The 21,645-nt window shown below is 41.3% G+C and overlaps 1 protein-coding gene and 1 gene segment (V, D, J or C); both read right to left on the bottom strand.

Annotated features, from left to right (window-relative positions):
- Positions 1–6,555: 6,555 nt before the first annotated feature.
- Positions 6,556–13,882, bottom strand: LOC127187175 (uncharacterized). Its single transcript, XM_051143366.1, has 4 exons — positions 13,831–13,882; positions 13,228–13,676; positions 11,574–11,610; positions 6,556–6,872 (listed from the first exon to the last, which is right to left on the bottom strand). The coding sequence occupies exons 1-4, from the start codon at positions 13,880–13,882 to the stop codon at positions 6,556–6,558; spliced, it is 855 nt and encodes a 284-aa protein (XP_050999323.1).
- A 3,324-nt stretch (positions 13,883–17,206) lies between these two features.
- Positions 17,207–17,727, bottom strand: LOC127187174 (T cell receptor alpha variable 22-like). The segment is given in 2 exon segments: positions 17,207–17,493; positions 17,676–17,727. Coding segments are annotated over 2 exon segments (339 nt in total).
- Between the last annotated feature and the right edge of the window lie 3,918 nt (positions 17,728–21,645).

Here is a 21,645-nt window from a genome sequence, read left to right as displayed (position 1 = left end):
CATAATGTGTGATTGAAATTGCTCTTAGTTGAAAGAGTCAGGTAAGCATGTCTAGAATGCACCCTCCATGGGTTTCCAGCTGTCATTTTAACTGGAGACCATGACAGAGGAAACTAATTTCATTGCTAATAGTGTGATCAATACATAAAGTCTTATCACATTTCAAGGAGAATATACAATGCGTTTCTCTAGCAAGAAACATGGCATCTTACATAGTATGACCAAACATAAAGAGAACTTTTAATGAAGGTTCTTAGGTTGATTATGTGACTAAAGTATTTTAGAGATGCACCTTATCCCAAAGAAACATGGTATAAAAATCTAGATTAGCCAGTATCTTCACCAACTAACAACTAAATATTTAATTCCTAAAAATTACTTTTCTAGCCAGTATGAGACATGATATTACAGAATGTGCTACATTTGTATATTAGATTTATATACATTAGATATTGTACATTAAATATTATATACTGTCTTGTTTAGTAATGGCAGAGATGGATGATGATGCCCATAAGAACATGTGTATATATCAATTGCATGTGGGATGAACAGTATGAGAATCAGAAATATATATAATTCATGCTCTTTCATGACTATATAATTTCATGGACTTTAAGTTTTCTACCAGTCCAAATATGAAGTGACAAAGTGGGAAAACCTATGGTCTGCAGAAGATGAGTTTACTGGAAAGGCATACATGAAAGCTCCTGGGTTGATATAGGTATTGTGTCTTAAGATTGTGGATTTGATAATAAAAACTTCTAGAAAATGTTAATATCCACTCTTCAAAGGTAGAATTTCCTCATTTCTTGGTGTCATTTCCTCACGACAACACTAATATACAGATGAACACATATGCTGATCTCAAATTTTATTCTCTTGATAAAAAACAATGTTACATGTTTTTACTTGAGTATAAGTTGGTTGTTGTTTTGTTTTGTGCAGATTGTAGCTGTTATATTAGGTGGATCCAAACTGGCAATCCTCTACCTCTGGTGCACAGGGCACTTAAATATGCAAGCAAGTTCCATTGCATGTAACCTCCAACAAAAACAGTTGCAAACAAGTTCATATGATTTCAGAGATATGGATTTATTGTTCTTCAAGTTCTTTAAAGTTTGTTTCTCCTAAACAACTTTCTACTTAATGACACATGGGTCATGGAAGAAATAAGGGAAGAAATAAAAGACTTTCTGAAATTCAATGAACATGATGGAACAACAAACCCAAATTTGTGGGACACATTGAAAGCAGTGCTAAGAGGAAAATTCATAGCACTAAGTGCCTTTAAAAAGAAAATGGAAACATCCCACATAAACAACCTAACAACACATTTGGAAGCTCTAGAAAAAAAGAAGCAGAAACACCCAAGAGGAGTAGATGCCTAGAAATAATCAAACTCAGGGCTGAAATAAATAAATTAGAAACAATGAGAACAGTGAAAAGAATTAACAAAACCAAGAGCTGGTTCTTTGAGAAAATTAACAAGATAGTCAAACCGTTAGCCAATCTAACTAAAAGACAGAGACACACTATCCAAATAAACAAAATCAGAAAGGAAAAGGGAGACATAACAACAGACACTGAAGAAATACAAAGAATCATAAGAACCTACTTTAAAGGCATTCATGCCACAAAATTTGAAAATCTAAGGGAAATGGACAATTTTCTCGATCGATTCCACTTGCCAAAATAGAATCAAGATCAGATAAACAAATTAAATAGCCCTATTTTGCCTATAGAAATTGAAGCAACCATTGATAGTCTCCCAACCAAAAAAAAGCCCAGGGCCAGATGGCTGTAGCACAGAATTCTACCAGTCCTTTAAAGAGGAGCTAATTGTTGACTCTGTTTCTTAGCAATTAAACTTTATTATACAACCCAACTAGCTTATACAAGAAGAAAAAAGGTTAAAGGGACAAAAGAGTGAACCTTCCGGTAGCCGTTCCACGGGACGGGTCCTTAGGTGTCTCTCTGGCTGGCGTGCTGGTCTAGCTGGTCCGCTGCTCCCACATGCTCTCTCTGCAGCCAACTTTGTTATTCTCTCTTCCCCAACTGCCTGAGTCACGTGGGAAGGACCGGCTCCTTCTCCCGGTGAAAGTCCATTAGAAAGACAATAGTCCAGGTGGGGTTCCCAGGTCTGCTTCCTGAATTCCAGACCCAGGATGGCTCCACTCAGTCTGTCACAAGGTATTCATGGGGTGCCCCAAGGGTAAAGCCCGCCAAGACTGCTCCCACCTGTGACAAGGCCTATTCTTTCCCACAGCTAATACCAATACTATTCAAGCTATTCCAAAAGAGAGAAATGGACGGAACAGTACCAAATTCCTTCTATGAGGCCATAGTCACATTGATACCTAAACCACACAAAGACCCAACAAAAAAAGAGAATCTCAGACCAATTTCTCTTATGAACATTGATGCAAAAATACTCAATAAAATACTCACAAAACGAATACAACAGCATATCAAAGACATCATTCATTATGACCAGGTAGGCTTCATTCCAGGCATGCAGGGATGGCTTAACATACAGAAATCCATCAATGTAATCCACCATATAAACAAACTGAAAGAGAAAAACCACATGATCATCTCCTTAGATGCAGAAAAAGCATTTAACAAAATCCAACACCCATTCATTTTCAAAGTTCTGGAGAGATCAGGAATACAAGGCACTTATCTAAACATAATAAAGGCTATATACAGCAAACCAATAGCCAACATTAAATTAAATGGAGAGATACTCAAGGAAATCCCCCTAAAATCGGGGACCAGACAAGGCTGCCCTCTGTCCCCATATCTCTTCAATATAGTTCTTGAAGTTCTAGCCAGAGCAATAAGACATCAAAAGGAGATCAAGGAGTTCCAAATGGGAAAAGAAGAAGTCAAATTATCCCTATTTGCAGATGATATGATAGTGTATATAAATGACCCCCAAAATTCCACCAGAGAACTCCTACAGCTGATAAACACCTTCAGCAAATTGGCAGGATACAAAATAAACTCAAAAAAAGTCAGTAGCTTTCCTATATACAAATGACAAACAGGCAGAGGAAGAAGTTAGGAAAACTACACCCTTCACGATAGCCACAAACAATGTAAACTATCTAGGAGTAACTCTAACCAAGCAAGTGAAGGACTTATTTGAAGAAAACTTTAAACCTCTGAAGAAAGAGATTGAAGATGACATCAGAAGATGGAGGGATCTACCTTGTTCTTGGATTGGGAGAAATAACATAGAAAAAATTGCCATCTTACCAAAAGCAATTTACAGATTCAACGCAATCCCTATCAAGATACCTACAAAATATTTTGATGATATTGAAAGATCAATTCTCAAATTCATATGGAGAAATAAAAAACCCAGAATAGCAAAAACAATCCTATACAATAAAAGCTCCTCCAGAGGAATCTCCATACCTGATCTCAAGCTGTACTACAGAGCAACAGTAATTAAAACAGCATGGCACTGGCAAAGCAATAGGCTGGTGGATCAATGGAATCGAATTGAAGACCCAGAGATGAATCCACACACATCTGCTTACTTGATTTTTGACAAAGAATCCAAATCTACTCAATGGAAAAAGGATAGCATCTTCAACAAATGGTGCTCCTCTAACCGGATGTCTACATGTAGAAAAATGCAATTAGACCCCTATTTGTCACCATGCACAAAACTCAAGTCCAAGTGGATTAAGACCTCAACTTAAAACCAGAGACATTAATTCAGTTAGAAGGAAAAGTGGGGAACAGTCTGGGACACATAGGCACAGGAGACAACTTCCTGAACAGTACACCAACAGCCCAGGCCTTAATGTCAACAATTAATAAATTGGACCTCATGAGGCTGAGAAGCTTTTTTAAGGCAGGAGACACTGTCAGTAGAACTAAGCAACAGCCTACAGACTGGGAAAAGATCTTCACCAACCCTTCATCTGACAAAAGTCTAATATCCAAAATATATAAAGAACTCAAGAAATGAAACACCACAAAAACAAACAACCCAATTGCAAAATGGGGCTAAGAACTTAACAGAGAATTCTCAATAGAGGAATATCAAATGGCTGAGAAACACTTAAAGAAATGTTCGTCCTCCGTCATCAGAGAAATACACATAAAAACGATACTGAGATTCCATCTTACACCCATCAGAATGACAAAGATCAAAAACTCAAGTGACAACACATGTTGGTGAGGATGTGGAGAAAGAGGAACACTCCTTCATTGTTGATGGGAATGCAAACTAGTACAACTACTTTGGAAAGCTATTTGGTGCTTTCTCAGAAAAATATATATGGGGCTTCCTCAAGACCCACCTATCCCAGTCCTTGCAATATACCCAGAAAATGCCCTACTACAGAACAGGGACATACGCTCAACCATGTTGATATCTGCTTTATACATAATAGCCAGAACATAGAAACAGCCTAAGTGTCCCTCAGTAGAAGAATGGACTAAGAAACTGTGGTACATTTACACTATGGAATACTACTCAGCGATTAAAAACAAAGAATTCCCGAAATTTGTGGACAAATGGATTGATCTAGAAATTATCATAATGAGTGAGTTCACCCAGAAGCAAAAAGAGACAAACGGTATATACTCACTTATATCAAAACACTAGTCCAAGGGATATGTCCCATAAAAACTTTACTTACCAGGAAAGTGGGTCAGAGGCAAGGACATCCTATTGAGAGTTTAGGTGAGAGTAGCATGGAAGAACGGGGAAATAGTAGGACCCACAGGGTCCTGAAAACCTACAAGAAGAACTTTATGACAGGCAGATCTGGGTCCTGGGGTCCTCCTCAAACTAAGGCACGAGCCAAGGAGAATATAGGCAGTAAACTTCAAACCCCTCCAAGACCTAGCCCAACAACAGGATATTCTCCACCGGTGAGTGGACCATGAGATCTTACTCTCACACAAACTCTGGTGCCCCTTTTCTGACCATGTCTCTTAGATGGGGAGACCTGACGGCACTCAGAGGAAGAATGCAAGTTACCAAGGAGAGACTAGATACTCTAAGAGCATATATAGGGGGAGGAGGTCTCCCTCAATCACAGACATAGGGGAGGGGAGAAGGGGGGAAGTGGGAGGGATGGAGGAATAGGAGGAAACAAGGGAATGGCTAACAATCAAGATGTAATATGAATAAATTAATAAATTAATAAAAAAATAAAGTTTGTTTCCCTTGTTGTTTTCTCTCACTTCTGATGAAGCATCAGGCCTTTGTTTCTCATAATAGAGAAAATGATGTTTGCATTCGATAATAAGATTTTGTTCTTTGTATTTAGTGACTCCTATAAATAGTTCCCAAGCCTTCCCTTGCCTGCCTAGAATTCTTCTGCCAAAATCAGAGAGGTGGATTTGCAAGATGCCTTAGGTCTGAAGTTTCTTTGCTGGTTTCTCATGATGGGGCCTCACTAAAGTCACTGTGAGGCACTAAAACCCCAGGTCCCTCTTCATTAGGGGCCTATGTGACATTTAACATCATTTAGTGTTTATTTTGTTGAACTGACAGTTGGAAAGCTTCATGTACTCATGTTCCTATGCTTACCTTTTGTTGCTATGTAGTGGCTCTCTTCGTCTCCCCACCTGGCTTTGGTCTCAAGTGAACTCTCTTATATATGAGACTTGTGGTTCCACGTTTACAGCTTTCACTTACTTGGGATACTGATCTTTACTCTCTGACTAACAGTTTTAGATGTCCTTGTTTATGAGAGGTGTTTCCCCCCCCCCAGGCACAGAGGATGCCAATGAGGCTCCACCTCACTTTACCATTACCTCCCTCCTGCTCATTTATCTAGCTTTTCTTCATATTGGGCTTATTCTATGTGTAGCATGTTGGCAAATGGCATAGCTTCTTCTAAAATTTCCCCAAACAAGAGGGATCATGGAGCCAGAAGAGGTCCATGCTTCTATATTCCATTTGCCTTCTGGGTCTTACTGTATCTTCACAGGTATCAATACATCTAGGAGCTCTATTCATTCACTTTACTTCCCAACTGCTGGCCTATCTGACTTTCAGTACCTCAGGCTCAGTCCCAGATGCAAGGAAAAAGATTTGCCAAGATACCCAGGAACCACCAGTATTTCATGGGGTGAACTCTTTAAAATTTGTCTCTGACTACTTCACTTATGAGGGCTCTGCCTCTCTGAGTGTGCCATCACCAGGAAATTATGTTCTTTGCTCTTCAAGATACCTCCTCTGAGAGATGTGTTGATGCCAACTTAAAGAGAAAATAATACTATACATCATTGTGGTGCAAAATTCCCAACTGTAGAAAATACCACACATCTTTTCTGTGATCTGTTTTTAATTGAATGCTTTCCAGTCAAACTATTAAAAGAAAGCGGGTAACCTTAACTATCGCTAAATTGCATAGAATGAGGTTTTACTGAGAAACACACCACTGATAATGGACCACAGAGGAAGCGACCACAGAGGAGACCTTCTTGCTCAGCATGTGCAGGTTTGCTTCTCAGCTGGGCTTCTGGGACGGGAGATGATTAACGTCCTCCAGTTTTTGTTCAGCCTGTGCTGTCACTTCAAACACTGTGGGTCAGTTCCCAGAGCACACAGAAATACATCCCGGAGTCCTCCAGCTCTGAGGCTGAAATGACAAGGCTGATGGACGTGGCTGATTCCTGGAAGACAACAGTATAGCGGCCTCTCTTCTCAGAATCAGCAGAATAGGAATTTTTGCAATAAACAAAAATCATCTCTCCAGTAAGTCGTTGCTTGTACCAAAAGAGATGGTAATAACTATAACTTGTCTCATATGAACAGTCCAGGGTGACTTTTTGTCCCTCATGCACGCTTATGCTTGACTTAACCTGAGTCGCTTTCTGGGAAACATTGGATCCTGCAGAAAAAAGAGAGGAAATAATAGAAAGATTACCCTGTGACAGTGTGAACAAAGTACAGTTGGAATTAGGCTTCTTTAGATTCATACACAAAACAAACTAGCTTTTCCCCAATCCCTCTTTCCCTTCATGTCCATGTGACCTGGGGCAGTGCTTCCTGCTTAATATCCTTATCTATATGTGAAACATCCATACCAGAGAAGGTCAGGGCCACCAACACACAGAGCAGGTGGTGGGAAGGCATGTGGCACACGTCCTTCTGTATGCGTGTGACAGCTCAGCACTCAGTGTCTGAGAGCCAGGCGGTATGCACATGCCGCTCCTTTGTTTCTTACACTGCAGTAGGAAATGTGGTTTTATATGGCCGTAGGCCACAAGATCCATTTATAGAGGGGAAAAAAACTATAGCTCACCACAGACTTTTACTTGCTTCCTTGTTGTTGTTCTTACTAGCATTTAAAGGGAGCTTGAGAAAAATCCATTCCTCCTGGGGGGTGAGATTGCTTTACACACATGGGTATTATTCAGTGGGACAATAGGAGAACCCAAAGTCAAGTTCATCATGAGCCATGTGTGATGTGTAATGCCCTTACAGACCACTGTAATGTGTTTATCTCCATCTATTGTCTAACTGTCTAATTAAACTTAACAGGAAAAAAACCCAATAATAAAGCCCTCATGGATCCATGGATTTATCATGAAACACTGGCATTGGAAATAGAATTCTGCTCTTGCTGATTGCTAAAATCTATAGAAATTCTGCAATTAAGAGAACTAGTTGTAAATTGCATGGTAAAGGGCAGTCCAACAGCATTCAAGAAAATGCTCAGCTGCTTATAGTCTGTGAAATTGTACCAGGAACAAAATGGTAGACTTAAAAGGCTAAGGAGATTGAATTTAATATGAATAAAGTAATTTTAAAAAGAGTAAAAAAAAGTAAAAATAAATAAAAAGTAAAATTAAAAAATAAAGAAAAAAGCGGCTAAGGAGATGCTCAGTGTGCCAGATGCTTGCTGAATATCATGAGACCCTACCTGTGGATATGCAGTGGCCACATAAGGATCCAGATGCTGTGCCTGCACCTGAAGTCTGACCTCAGGAATGCAGAGAAAGCAGGACCCTGAGGTTTCACTAGTCAGTCAACTGGTGAGCTTCAGTTTCAGTGAGAGTTCCCATAGAGAGAAATAAAAGGGGAAAATGATAAAGATACCAAATATTGGCCACTGGTTTACACACACACACACACACACAGACACACACACACACACACACACACACACACACACAAACACACACACCAAGTGTGGAGGGGTGTTACTATAATTTAAAAGCCTACTGACATAAAAACTGACTGGCTTTTAAAAATGTAACAACAAAGTTTCTTCAGAAGGTATGATCTGCTCTCTCCACACAGAGAACTCTACTTATTACATGTCCTAGAAGGTTCTATACCATTGTCCTGTCTTATTCCATTCCATATGGTAAAGTCTGTAGATTTTAACTTAGAAACCAGTCTCATGATAACCTTGCCAGGTCTCTCCATGACCTATTACATGTTCAGGATACATATAATTGGCAAGCACTTAGGTGCATGTTAAAGCCACATGAGTTGGAGACTGCATTGTTGTGGACTGCTGTATCACCAATTAGAACATAGCTGTCAATCTGTGATTTGCTCTCATTTTTCCAATGGATGATTTAAATAAGCCAAATGGCAACCAGAAGAGAAAATATAAGCAAGGTCTCTAAAGAGCTCCAGTTCTCCCTATGAGGTAAAATAGCACAGTAATGAGCATTTGAGGGACTAGTTTCTGGTATCTGAGGTCTATGCCTCTGCCGTTTCACTACTCTGTGCAGAGGGCACATGCCCTGGATCGCAGGTTCTGCAGCCAAGCAGCCCACCCTGGGAGCCACAGCAGCCTGGGGAGCTCAGGCTGGCAGGGCTGTGCCCATGCTGAAGATCTCCCCAGAGCAGGTGGATACTCTCCATGCTGCAGGATAACAGACTCTGAGATGTGGCCTTGGAGTACACTGGGCTTAAGTGCTGAGACACAATCAGTTTCACTCTACGCACTGATTTGTCTTTCCTTGTGGTTTAATTGATACTCCCCAGTGAAGATAAAGCTTAAGGCTGATGCAGAGATAGCTCAACAGTGAAAAGCACAAGTTGCTAATGATAAAAATTGAAGTTCATCTCCCAGGACACGTTCAACAAGTTAAATGCCCTGTAAAACCTGAAACTCCAGCTTTGAGCACCAACACAATCTTTTGGCCTTCAAATACACAGAAGAGACTACCCATGTAATCACACTCCTGTGTACACTCATACAGACATGTGTGCTTCCAATCACCCCTACATATACAATTAATAAAATATTTTAAAAGAATAAACCTTAATATTTAAAGAATAATAAAAAGAAATCAGTTGTTAAGGAAATTGGGGTAACAGTTTGATTCTGACCTGGGGATGAAAACCATTACAGAAGGGGAGAGAGAAGATAAACACCACTGAGGATGTCCAACATAACCTTAGGAGGGCATATGGATTCCTGTTTACCTGGAATCATATTACATGGATATGTTAATGATGTCATCCCACTTGCCCTAACCCTCTCACGAAACAGATGATCTAACAAGAAGCCAAGTGCCAGGCACGGAAAACCTCTTTTCAATATGCTGATCATGGGAATCCAAGAGGCTCCCAGGAGAGTGCTGACTTTTGCTGTTGCCTTTGATTGTCTCTCAGAGATCAAAGCCAAGTCCCTAGTGAAGATGCCATGCACTCTGAATGCAGCACTTGGAAGACGTGACCTGGCTCTGACCTGAATTCCTCATCACTGACAACCAGTGTGATAGGTGCTATGCAAGGTGGCAAAGGAAGTCAGCATCAATAGACCTATCTGGATGTGATGCTTTTGTACCACAACAACGAAGAGCCCAGCAAGGTGCAATGGTGGCACTGATGACTCCGTGGTAACCAACGGCTCTTTAATTAGACTTAAAACTCACTCAACAAGAGGGAAGTCAGGGTCCATATTAGAACCCTAGCTAACTACTCAGACCTAATGATACTCAGCCTTAGAGGAGAAGCTACTGCTGCCACTTTACCAAACCAGCATTCTTATCAACTGTGATCAAAATACTTGCCTTACTCCCACATGTGTGTGCACCTCTCATAGCTCTCAAGGAAGATTATCTTGGAAGTAGATGGAGTTTATCACAGAAAGTCACAACTGGTCAAAATATAGAGAAAAGCTGATCATTGAAGGTTCACTCCCACCAAATACATCTTCAACAAGACTCCTGCAATGAAGGCTCAAAAAACATGGATGAAAACAAGGCAACAGGAAAATGTAAGAGCCAGAAGACCAGAAAGTCTGCTGCAGGACTGACTGCTAGAAATGAGGGGAATCTGTACCCTTGATAGCACAGCAATATGTCTGCATGACAAGTCCTGAATAATAATGCCAGCAAAAAGCATGGAAAACTGTAGCTAGACTTTCTTCCTTTCTGGGTCCTTATTTTATCTCCCACCCTTCTCCACCCCATTTTCTTCTTCTCTTACAATCTTCTACCCTTAAAATACAGAAAAGGGATGGAGGGCAAAGGGGATGAAGTTATCTTTAGACTACTTTCTGTTTATTATGGGTGTCAAGTCCTCGGGCAGGTTTAATCTTTACCACCAGGTTATCTAACGTCTTGTTTCTTTGTGCGTGCCTACTTGACAAACAGCATCCAACAGCTTCCACTCACCAAGCAGCCAACAACAACAACCCAGTTACTTGCAGCCCTAGCATTTATGAGTCACACATTACAGAAACAATATGTTGATTAGCATGAGGCAAATCAAGCCACCCGCTGTGAAGCAGCCTCATAGCCTCACATCCAGGATAAAAACATTCAGTAACATTTCTTTGGTTTTTTAAAGAAACCACAATACTTACTACAGGAAATGTCATGGAGCCCACCACTAGTCAAGGAGCTACAGACAACTAAGTACTGATGACAGAGTGAGAAATGGTCACCCCAGGGAAGAGCCCGTGACCAATGATACAATAGGAAGAGGTCAGCACTGAGATCATATGCACACAGGCAACACTAGGCAGACTCAGCAGGTTGTGTTTATGAGTGTGTGTGTGTGTGTGTGTGTGTGTGTGTGTGTGTGAGTGTGTGTGTGTGTGTGTGTGTGTGTGTGTGTGTGTGTGTGTAAAACTACAATAATCATAGAAAAGATGCCATGGATTTGGAGTTGTTATTGGGGAGCATGGGAGAGGCTGGAGGTGAAGGACACAGAAGTGCTCTCAAGGCTGTAATGTAGCTACATGGAAAAACTGGTAATATTTTAACCAAAATAAAAACAATACATTAAAAATATCAATGAAACCGTCTGTATTTAGTTCTGAGGGACTTGCTTAGAACAAGTGGGAAGACAGCATGGATTCTTAGTGTTTTCCTTGTACTCACTCATCTCTCAGCTGTTCTGACTCTGGTTTGATTGAAGGTGAATCACGATCACCAATCTTGGCTTTCCTGGAGAGAAACAGCAGAAATCCTCACCCCAACTTCTTTCCTTCTCACTCCAAAACACTGGGACTTCACACCCAAAACACATCATCTCAGACAAATGAGATCAAAACAGACTTGTGAGTTTGGGGTCTCTGGTGGGTCCTGGAAGGCCATTGGTCCCAGCACAGGCTTACTGTGGTGACACAACTGTGTGGGGATGTGAGCAGGAGTCTGGGAAGGAGAAGCAGGAGAGTGAGGAGCCTCTGAGTCCAGATGTCCAGTGATGTCATCCATTGCCACAGGAGCATTCCCATGCTTGATAGTGTCTGTACCTGTTGCTATAGTTTTCGTGAAAACAAAACCCCTTTTGAAGTGATCTTTCATTCACAAAAGTGTGGACATGTGAGCATTGCCCAAAATAAACATCATTCTTCAGACACTGAAGAAATGAAAGCTCTCCTTGACTGTTGTTGAAAATGCAACTGGTGAAGGAATTTACATCAAACCTTAACTTCCAAAACAGGATTTGCTTCATCACCTCATGAAGACACCCAAGTGGTGAGGATTAGATTATTCTAAATCAAATTTTCCTCACTGTCTTTCATTTCTCACTAAATAATTTCCAGCTTTTCATTCCCTATGATGTTCAGGGTTCTGTCTTGAGGTGCACAGAGTTCCCCAATAATATCTTCTGTATTCTTAAATATACCTTCTCTCTCCTGCCAGCCTAGGTGTTTGTAATCAGTGAAGCCTATTTCAGTCAAATATAAATACTGTTCCCTGCTTATGTTTCAATTTTAAAACTTGACAAGTTTAAAACACCTTGAAAGGCAGGAGGGGTTCACCTACTGGTATTGGGAGATACATCCTGCACTGCTAAGAGCCAACTGACTTTATTTTCCTTTGTAAATTTCTTTTTGCATCCTGAAAACACTACTCACTCTGTGAGAAAGAGATTGCAGGCTTTATATATTTAAGTTAAACATCTTCCACATTGTTGTTGATTTTGATTTTCTGAGAAGAGTTTCACTACCAGTCATAGCCTCAAGCATTCCTCTTGCCTTGGTGACCAAATAGGGCTACCACAGCCCTTAACTATGTGGCATGAAAATAGTTGAATTTATAAACTAATTCAAATTTTTACCTTCAGAAACCTTGTTGGCATTTACATAGCCATATGGGAATGTGATATATATTAAATGAGTATACCTTGCAAAGTGTTTAGACTATGAGAGGTCCCTTTCAATTCTGTACACTCATGGTGGACACAAAGACTATAGCTGCTTCTGTTTGATTAAAAAAATACATTCCATACTGATTTAGTGAAAGTCATATTTTCATTTTATAACTAAATTGAAGACTTCCTACTTCACCAATGTAACTTATCTTTTGTAAACACAACATACTTATGAGTGCCTCCTGCCTTCCATACTTGAATTTCTTGAAGGTAGATGAAGATATGAAAGATAAAACAAGAGGACATGTAAAGATCAATGTAAATCAGCACTCCCCTGGTCATCAGAGAAAATTAAGGTAAAATACAAGCCTATGAAATTTCTGTCCCAGTAGTCAAAGTCAAGGTCTCCTGACACTGGGCTGTAACAACCACACACTGACAACATCATTCACAAGTGTGTAGGAAGACAGTGATTTCACAGTTTACAGATGATACATATCAACTACACAGAGAACTATTTGTACAACCATGCAGGAAAACATTTACTCTAAACTAGTTAAGGAAATGCATCTGAAACTCCATCTGCTCCTGAGGAGCACAGGGAGACTGAAGAAAAGCAAGCAATGACTGCAGCATGAACTGTCCCTGGCCTGAGTGAGTCTAATCCTTACATTCACTGTGTCCCCTGTCCTGCCCCTGCAAATAAGAACCTCTCCACACACTGGTAAGCTCAGCCCCACTGCAGAGCTTCGCTGGGGCTTCAGCTGCAGGTTTGTGTGTGGGCTGCAGGTGGCTGGAGAGCACTGTGCACTTGCTGCACAGAAATAGGTGGTTGAGTCTCCAGGCTGAGAGTCTGTGATGTGCAAGGCAAACTGTTTCTCACTTTTCTTGAAGAAGACGGTAAATCGTCCATCTTCCTTTTTATTAGACACAGATCGTATGGAGGTCAGGATTGCAGGGCCTTCCCCAGGGAGCTGCTTGTACCATAGGAAGTAGTCCAATGCATTGTTCTCATAAGTGCAGTTCAGAATAGCAGTCTCACCTTCCCAGACTCTTAGAGACTGGGGACTTTGTTTTACCTCTTGCTGGTCACGTCTCTCCGTCTGCTGGCCACTGACCCCTGTGTAGAGAAATAACAAGTGCCATTAGGTCCCCTGGTGTACACTACCTGCTGATGATTTTGACATTGACTATTTTGTCTGCTGCTCTAATTCTCTCATGCCTCCAAATTAATCACATATCCTGGGATATGTGGTTTCTCCCCCATGACTCACAGGCTAAGTGAAGGCCTAGGACTAGAAACGATGCTTTAAGGACCTTGTCCATTCCTCCTAGGCTGAAGCTAGTGGAGAACTCAGGTGGCTTTTTATCTCCCCATAGAACACTGACTCCAACTTCACAGGCACTCAGTTCTTTCAGCTGGCTCTGCCCTTTAAAAACTTTGTCTAAAGCTGTTTCTAACACAGGAAGTCCTCCCCCATTTTGCTCAAATTTGATATTGCTGATAATAGAATCATGAGAACTGGAAATCCCCTGTTTATAATTACAGCATTATGTACTGTTGCTAGAAATGTGTGTTTATATAGACATCAAGAATAACAGTGTAGAAGGAAAGAAAGAAAGAAAGAAAGAAAGAAAGAAAGAAAGAGAGAGAGAAAAAGGGAAAGGGGGAAGGGGAAAAGCGTTAGTAAGCCATAATCTTTCCTTTCTTGTTGATGCCCAAGATCTCATCTTTGTATCAGAATATAAAACAAAATATAACTTTAAAAACCAGTATCTTAAAATGTTCAAAGACTTTAAAAATTTAAATATTTTTAGCATATCTAATGTTTTCTAACACTGGGTTCCTGTAAAATACAAAATAAGTTTAAAATGTCTTATTCCAAGGGGTATGACCCAGAACACACTTAAATCAGACAAAATAAATCCGTGGTACCAGGCCTTAGCTTCTCCCCATGTTTCATCAGCCCTACACATTCTCCCAAAACCAGTTCACATGTTGCTAAGTTTGGATTCCAGCTTGAAGTGAAGCCATGACCTCCCTACATCACAGCTTCTGAAGACACTAAAGACACTCGAGTGACTAGACAATATGACCAGGGGAAGGGTGTGGATCCTGCTTCTGAGATCCTGATGGAGGAGAGGACTGAACTGGCTTCCACCATGAGCAGATTTCCCAGTGGGAAGGACAGATAACATAGTTCTAGACACTGCTATATCAGTGTGGCAGGAGATTGGACCAAGTGTGGTGACAGCCTTAGAAATGTACATCAGAGAAGGTAATGTGGCACTGGCCTTGAAGGATAGCATGCATCCTTACAGAGTTCACTTGAAAATTCCTATTTGTCAACACTATGAGCCCAGGATGAGCAGGTATAATATAGGTGAATGGCTAGATTGATACACGTATTTGGTCTCTGATTAAACTTAAGCAGTATAGGTGATAGTGCTTTACTTGTTTTAAATACGTTTCAATCCTAGTTTACTGAGGAGTATGTGGAAAAGCCACAGTTTCCCTTGCTCTGAAGTAGCACTGCCCCTCAGTGGCCACACAGGAAGGTCTTCACTCAAGAGTCTTAACCTTAAAAGCGCATGCCTTGAGCTTTTCTCCCGAACCAATGATTTGAGTTGGAAAGAGATATTGTCTTTTTGGGTCAGCTATCAGATGGTTTTCTTACCTCTCTTCCAGCCTTTTCTCCATACATAATCACAATTCCCCATCATTCTCTCATGCCTAAAACCACTTCCTTCTGGAAAATGAGAGAAGCTGTTCATAAGACATGAGGAAATGAAAATGCTTGATATTTACAATAAAGCTGTATAAATAGATAATTGGTTGAATTTGATTCTTGTCATATTCTATTAAGCCGTTATATAGACCACGTGTACACGTGGTCATTGCTTGTTTCTTTCACAAAAACATTTTATTATTTTTCATATTTTGAGATTATAATATAATCACATCAATCCCTCCTTTCTTCCTTCAAAAATCTCTCATATTACACTCCTTGCCCTCTTACAAATATGTGGCCTTCATGTATTAATTGATGTTTCATGTGTATGTGCATAGATAGCTATTTCTAAGATCATAAGTACAACCTGCTCATCCTCTTACGTTTCTTGTGTGTATGTTTTCAGGACTGACCAACCAGGACTTGATAACCAATTGGTGTGCTCGTCTATGGGAAGGAATGTTTCTCCCACTATCAGCATTCTTTAGGTGCCAGTAGTTCATTTCCCCCGTCCACTCTAGCATGGCTATTGTTGTCCTTATTCAGTTGTGTCCAGGCAGCCATGTTGGTGAGGCTTCATCTGTGTAGCTCTGACATTTCCAGGAGACACAATTTCACAGCAAATTCTGGATCTTCTCATCTTTCCTCCTGTGTTCTTCAGTGTTTCCTGAGCCTTAGCAGGGGGAGGAGTTCTATTGCAGGCATATGCATTGTAACTAGGACTTACAACTCTGCATCTCAATTGGTTGGGGTTTCCTGGAATGGCCTCCATCCTTTAGTAAAGTCATGGATCTTGGAGGATAACGATAACCACCGCTGGGCTAAACATAGACAATGCCCAACTACATTCTAAGTATGTATCCTCAGCACATACAGGATCATACAGAGAGTCTGCTCAGTTTGATCTTCTTAGAATGTGCCACTCATTCTGTTTTATTGAGTTGTAAGAGCTTTTTAGGTATGTTCTTTAAAGTTCTTTGGAAAACATACATGCTTTCAGTACTTTCACACAGCTGCTATTCTCTTTATCTTCTTAAAGATATTCAGAGCTCTGCCTAGAAAAGTTCAAATAATAATGAGTAAGTTAGTCATGTGAAAAGTAACTCTAAACAATTAATTAGAAGGTTCAATACTTTCAATTCCCCCAACATCTTCTAAGAATTTAATAAAATAGCACTAGACCTGTAAGCATCCTACTTTAAACTGATGTGTTGAATGGAGAGTAGCCTTCTCTGGTGGCACCAATCTGTGACAGTGCTCCTTGGTTGTGTAAGGAAGCTGATTAAGGTGAATCTGTGAGTGAACTAGCCACAGACTCCCTCTATGGTTTCTGTTTGTATCTCCTGTTTGAGTTCCTGTCTTGATGACCATCTGTGTTGGACTATGGCCTGGAAGTGAAAGATAAATAAACCCTTTCATCTTCCAGGTTGTTTACTCTTTGTGTTTCATCTCAGCAACAGAACTGAAAGTAGAGCCTGCAGCTCTCTGCAGTCTGAGGCTCTTGCAGCTTAATGTTCTTGCAGTTGCCTCAGTTCTTCTCCTCATTAACCCTAAGCTGTCCACAGCTGTTTAACTGGAAGGCTGACTTTGCCTTTCAATTCTATTCCCAGTTACCACCTGTGAGATCAACACACCGTGGCTTGCATCATCACATGGATTCTGTCCTCACATCAACTTCTTTGTTAGTTCTAAGATGGATATTTATGCTTTGGAAGAGACTGTACTGTGTAGTGAAGATAAAGACTGAAGTCCTGACCCTACAGGGCCAAAAGATTATCTGAGGGTACAATTCTACCAGTACAGAAATGGAGTATTAAAACAGGCAGATGTTCTGTGGTGGCTTTCTCATGCCTTGTGACTGGGAAGGGCCACACCCACCCAGCTACAGGTTTGTGTACAGGCTACAGGTGTATGAGCATCACTGTGCATACATAGCACAGAGATAAGTGCCTGAGTCTGTGATCTGGGAGGAGGAAATGGACAAAGAGCTATGACGTTCCTTAGTGATGGTTGTGGAAATCAGTCTTCCACTCCGCTTTGTTCCAGAAGGATTGTAAAACAGGCTGACGAGACGTTCCCCAGGACTTTGGTAAAACCACTGCACAGTGTTCAAAACCATGGAAAAGTTGCACTGCAGTGTTGCATTCTCTCCCTCCTGCAGAACCAAGGACACAGGACTCTGCTCCACTTGCTGCCCTTTCACCCCTGATTAGAAACAGAGAAAGAGACACAGATGGCTGTCATTGCAGTGTCCACTGAGCCCTGCATGCACCCCATGTCCTTTAAAAAGGTGGGAGCTCTGCAGGACTCCTGGGCTGCTTTTCCTACCCCTCCATGTGCTGAGGCAAATCCCCTCAGGTGCCCTGAATGTGGACAGCCAGACTCACAGCAAACCTGGGTGCACAGAAGCCCCAGCAGAGAGCACAGCAGCCTCTTCATGGTGCTTGTGTGGCTGCTGGAGACAGAAGCAGGTAACCAACCCCTGGGCTGTGGTGTCAGGGTGGCTGGTGAAATGGCCCTCCTCCTGCACCAGTCAGCTCCACCCATGCCAGGCCACAACCCTGCTGATTCCCTCCCAGTCTTCGGAGCCTGAAGCTCCTCCCACAGCACACCTGATCTGCCTGAGAGCCTGGGTGGAGCATAATTGGGAGAAAGGGATAGTTTGGGATGACCCGGGGAATATAGGCAATGTGAGTGATCTTTGAGGAAAAAATGTCTTAACTATGTAACAAAAGACTGGAGAACATTAAAAAAGAAACAAGTAAATATTTATACCCAGAAACAGATGCATATTCAGATTAAAGGATCTTTATTGACCTACGAATTAAATAAAGTGAGAGGCTTTTCAATCATGCAAAGTAAAGTGCATTTAACTGTTTTTAATGATTTCCTAATCTTCAAGTAGATTAAATCTGTGTTGTGTCAAACACATCTAAAATATCTCTTACATTTTAAGAGACTGCAACTTTCATTGGCCCTCACACAAGAGTTATTAATGCACCTTAAGGCTCCTTAAGACTATCCTAGAATACACACAGCCTGTTTACTTAACCTGTGTTTAAGAGACCAGTGTAACAACCAACCTTTCTTGTCTTGGATTCCTCTGTGATCAAGTTTTACAACCAAAGATAATGCATAGGTGTGATCTTTAATTGAATATACTTCCATGTTTCTAACCCAGAGTTATGTATATGTGTATGTATGTTATGGTAATCAATGTCAGATGCAGAAAATACAGGTTAAAATCAATCTAATAAAACAATATCTGACATAAATATTAAAGGCAACATATAGACATCATTTAATAATGTTTGTTTGCTTGTTATTCGGGCCATTTGATGTAGGTCAGAGTCAATGACTTATTCCTTTGTAAAGCTCTGTTAAAGATTTATGTAAAGTAACCCTCCCCATGTGATGCTTTCTGTACTGTTCAATAAATATAGGTCCAATGCCGTTTGTTGGACATATACCTGTGGGGCACGTGGACAGTGCCACCAGGGAAACTGACACGGAGCTATAGTGGGGTGGAACATGTTCAAATCCCAGAAATCTCAATCTCAAGATCTGCAGGAGTCAGGACCAGTCCCTCCTTGCTTCAAGTCTGCATACCCCTACCTCTGCAGTTCTCAAGGTGGTCACAGAGCCTGGAACCTGGAACTTCTCTTGATATAAATAAAGTATCTCTACCTTCACTGGCTCTGCCCCAGCCAATGACATCAGCCTACACTGAAAATTCCTTCCCCTCTGCAAGGTTCATGTAGACTCTGTTCACACCAGTAAAGCGGCACATGCTGTTTCACTGAATCATTGTTTCCAAGCTGGTTGCTTTGAGAGGGCTATCGTCCGGTATTCACCAATGGACCAACACCCTTGGACCCACTGCCTGGCTAGGTGTTGTTTCTTTCTCTGGTACCTGGATGCTTTGGTTACTGGAGGTCAGGCAAGAAGTGGATCCTGAGCTCCAATCACCCAAAAGGGCTATAACACTGAAAACCTCAGAGAAGGGCTTCTCTCAGCAACACCCTGAGGACCAGTACTTGTGGACTCCAGCCTCTCCGTGCTCAGCTTCATCTTTCCCAGCTCAGTGTGCAGTGGTGCCTGGACATCCCCGAGAGAAAAAGAGGAATGCAGAAGCATGCATACCTGCATAGACAGATACACAGGAACAAACAAGACAAGAAAATGTTTAGGGAGCCATGGTATAGACTCATACAACAGACAAATACTGACATGGGACTATGGAGGTCACAGGAAGGGAGAAGCAGAGAATTTAAATCCAGGCTTGGTTTTAAATTACACCAAAGGGAGTGCGTAATGATTAAAAAAATACGATGCCAGGTAACAGATATGATATGGAGAAGTCTATTATATAAGCATGGGAGATCATGAAAGTGGGAGGGGCCCCCAGAGAGAAAGAGCGAGACAGAGAGATAGAGACAGCAAGAGAGAGGAAGAGGAGAACAAGAGAGACAGGAGGAGAGTGAAAGAGAAGAGAAGAGAAGAGAAGAGAGAGAGAGAGAGAGAGAGAGAGAGAGAGAGAGAGAGAGGTGAGTATGCCATTTTTTATAATCCTGGTGGGGCCACACCTAGTGGCAGGCAGGTAATGATGTCATAGGTTGCTAGGCCGACTAGGGGCAGTACACCAACAGTGCCTTTGAATTTCTCTCCCTTAAGGCAACATTGAAACATTTTGGTTACTCCTGGGCTATTATTAATGTCCAACAGATGCAATGTTTATCTTAACAGACACTCTCATTATAGCAAAGGTATATGATAAATTTGTTTGTTAAATGACTGATAAGAAGGACATGAGATGGGGAAAGCTAAGGCAGGGGTGTGGCACTCCAGAGTGACAGGGGACAGTGCTGTGCACTGTGGCACTTAGTAAATGTGGGGTGATAATGTGCTGTGCATTTGCAACGGTTGCAACAATAGAGAAGTGTATTTTAAAGTTTTTAACATAAAAACGATTGCTTGAGAAATGAGATTAGTAATGTAACACAAAGCCAGAGTTTGCCTGGAAAAACTCACAGCCGACTTTACGCTCTCAGCCCATCATTGTTCCAAATGCTATTGGAGCAACTCATGGCCTCCAGTTTGAAGAGAATCCTGTAGGATAATAAGGGTAGAATTTTGATTCTGGTAAAAAAAAAATCCTTCAGGAATTGTATCTTTCTTTTTCAAAATGAGAAACAAGTTAATGGCAGCTAAGATGTATCCCATTAAAATGAAATACTTCCCAAAATTCCACTTTCTCTGTATTGTTGCCTTTACACAACATGCTAACTCCCTGAAAGTGCCTGAGGCTGGGGTCCTAGTCTCCTGTTCAGCAGGTCTCAGGTGACATATGTCCATCCCTGCACTTGTGACCTAGGGCAAAGGAGCATCCAGCTCCCTCAGTCCGATCCTCAGGGGTCCTCAGGTGGAAAGATTTTCTACTTTTCTGCATTCGATCTAAACTCCCTCCATGAATGAGACAGACAGCTTCTGGAGGCACTGGAGACAAAGGCAAGGGTGTCCCTCATACAGGAAAGGACCATGAGGGACAAGGGATGAACAGCTGCCCCTCAGCTCCAGAGCGGCTGCAGCACATGAGCGGATGCAGCCACCAAGTTGGGGCATCGTCTGAGCTCTGCATCCTCCTGCAGCATCAGAGCTGTGGGGAACTCAGCCACAGGAGGGTCTCTGTCTGTGTGTGTCTGTCTGTCAGAGTGAAGCCACACAGTGCTCTGTCTGCAAAGATGAACTAGAGCTGAGTGACACTGAGTACTCTAAGCTTCAGGGTGCACAGCAAGGACAGAAAGGTGAGCAGGAAGCACCTCACTCCTCCTGGGAGATTCCAGGAAGCTTGGAAAGCCTGAAGAGTGGGAGAGGTAGACAGAGGCATTTAGATAGCTTCTCCACAGCAACATTGATTGAATTATTGAGAAACGTCAGTCTTGGCAATCAGCCTGCCTCTGGTGTCTGAGACTCTTTCTGTCACTATTTGATATATGTTTAAGCAAAACAACTATTTAAGTTGTAGAGAAATTAAGGTTTGGTGCCTTTGATCTATCTGTTAAAAGCCCTTTTCCCTTTAGAGTGCAGTGTCCTCTAGGGGCCAAACTGAGAAATTCAATATCACAAGTTCTGTGTGCTGCTTTAGAGCTGTTTTTCTAGGATTAAATTTCAAAGATTCATGATTATAAACAGAGCAAAATCTGTGCTTTCTATATCATGAAATCTGTGACCTTTTTAAAAAGCAGAGTATAAAAAGTCATGAACTGAAAATGGACACAAACTGTTTTAGTTTGAGACAACTACAACACCCACCTTTACATGTTTAAAGGAAACTCTCAGTAAAATTCCAGTATTTAG

The sequence above is a fragment of the Acomys russatus genome, chromosome 3, assembly GCF_903995435.1.
Source record: "Acomys russatus chromosome 3, mAcoRus1.1, whole genome shotgun sequence".
Taxonomy (NCBI): domain Eukaryota; kingdom Metazoa; phylum Chordata; class Mammalia; order Rodentia; family Muridae; genus Acomys; species Acomys russatus.
Note: the sequence above shows the minus strand (reverse complement) of the source record. Positions and strands in the feature narration are given on the sequence as shown.

Excerpts from the sequence above, each read along its gene's own strand:
- LOC127187175 (XM_051143366.1), bottom strand. The coding sequence starts at position 13,882 with ATGGACAAGGTCCTTAAAGCATCGTTTCTAGTCCTAGGCCTTCACTTA. Across the intron at positions 11,611-13,227 it reads GGACAGGGGACACAGTGAAT|ACTCCTGCTCACATCCCCAC; the intron begins GTAAGGATTAGA and ends TCTCCTTCCCAG. Across the intron at positions 6,873-11,573 it reads CACACAGTTGTGTCACCACA|GATCCAATGTTTCCCAGAAA; the intron begins GTAAGCCTGTGC and ends TTTTTTCTGCAG.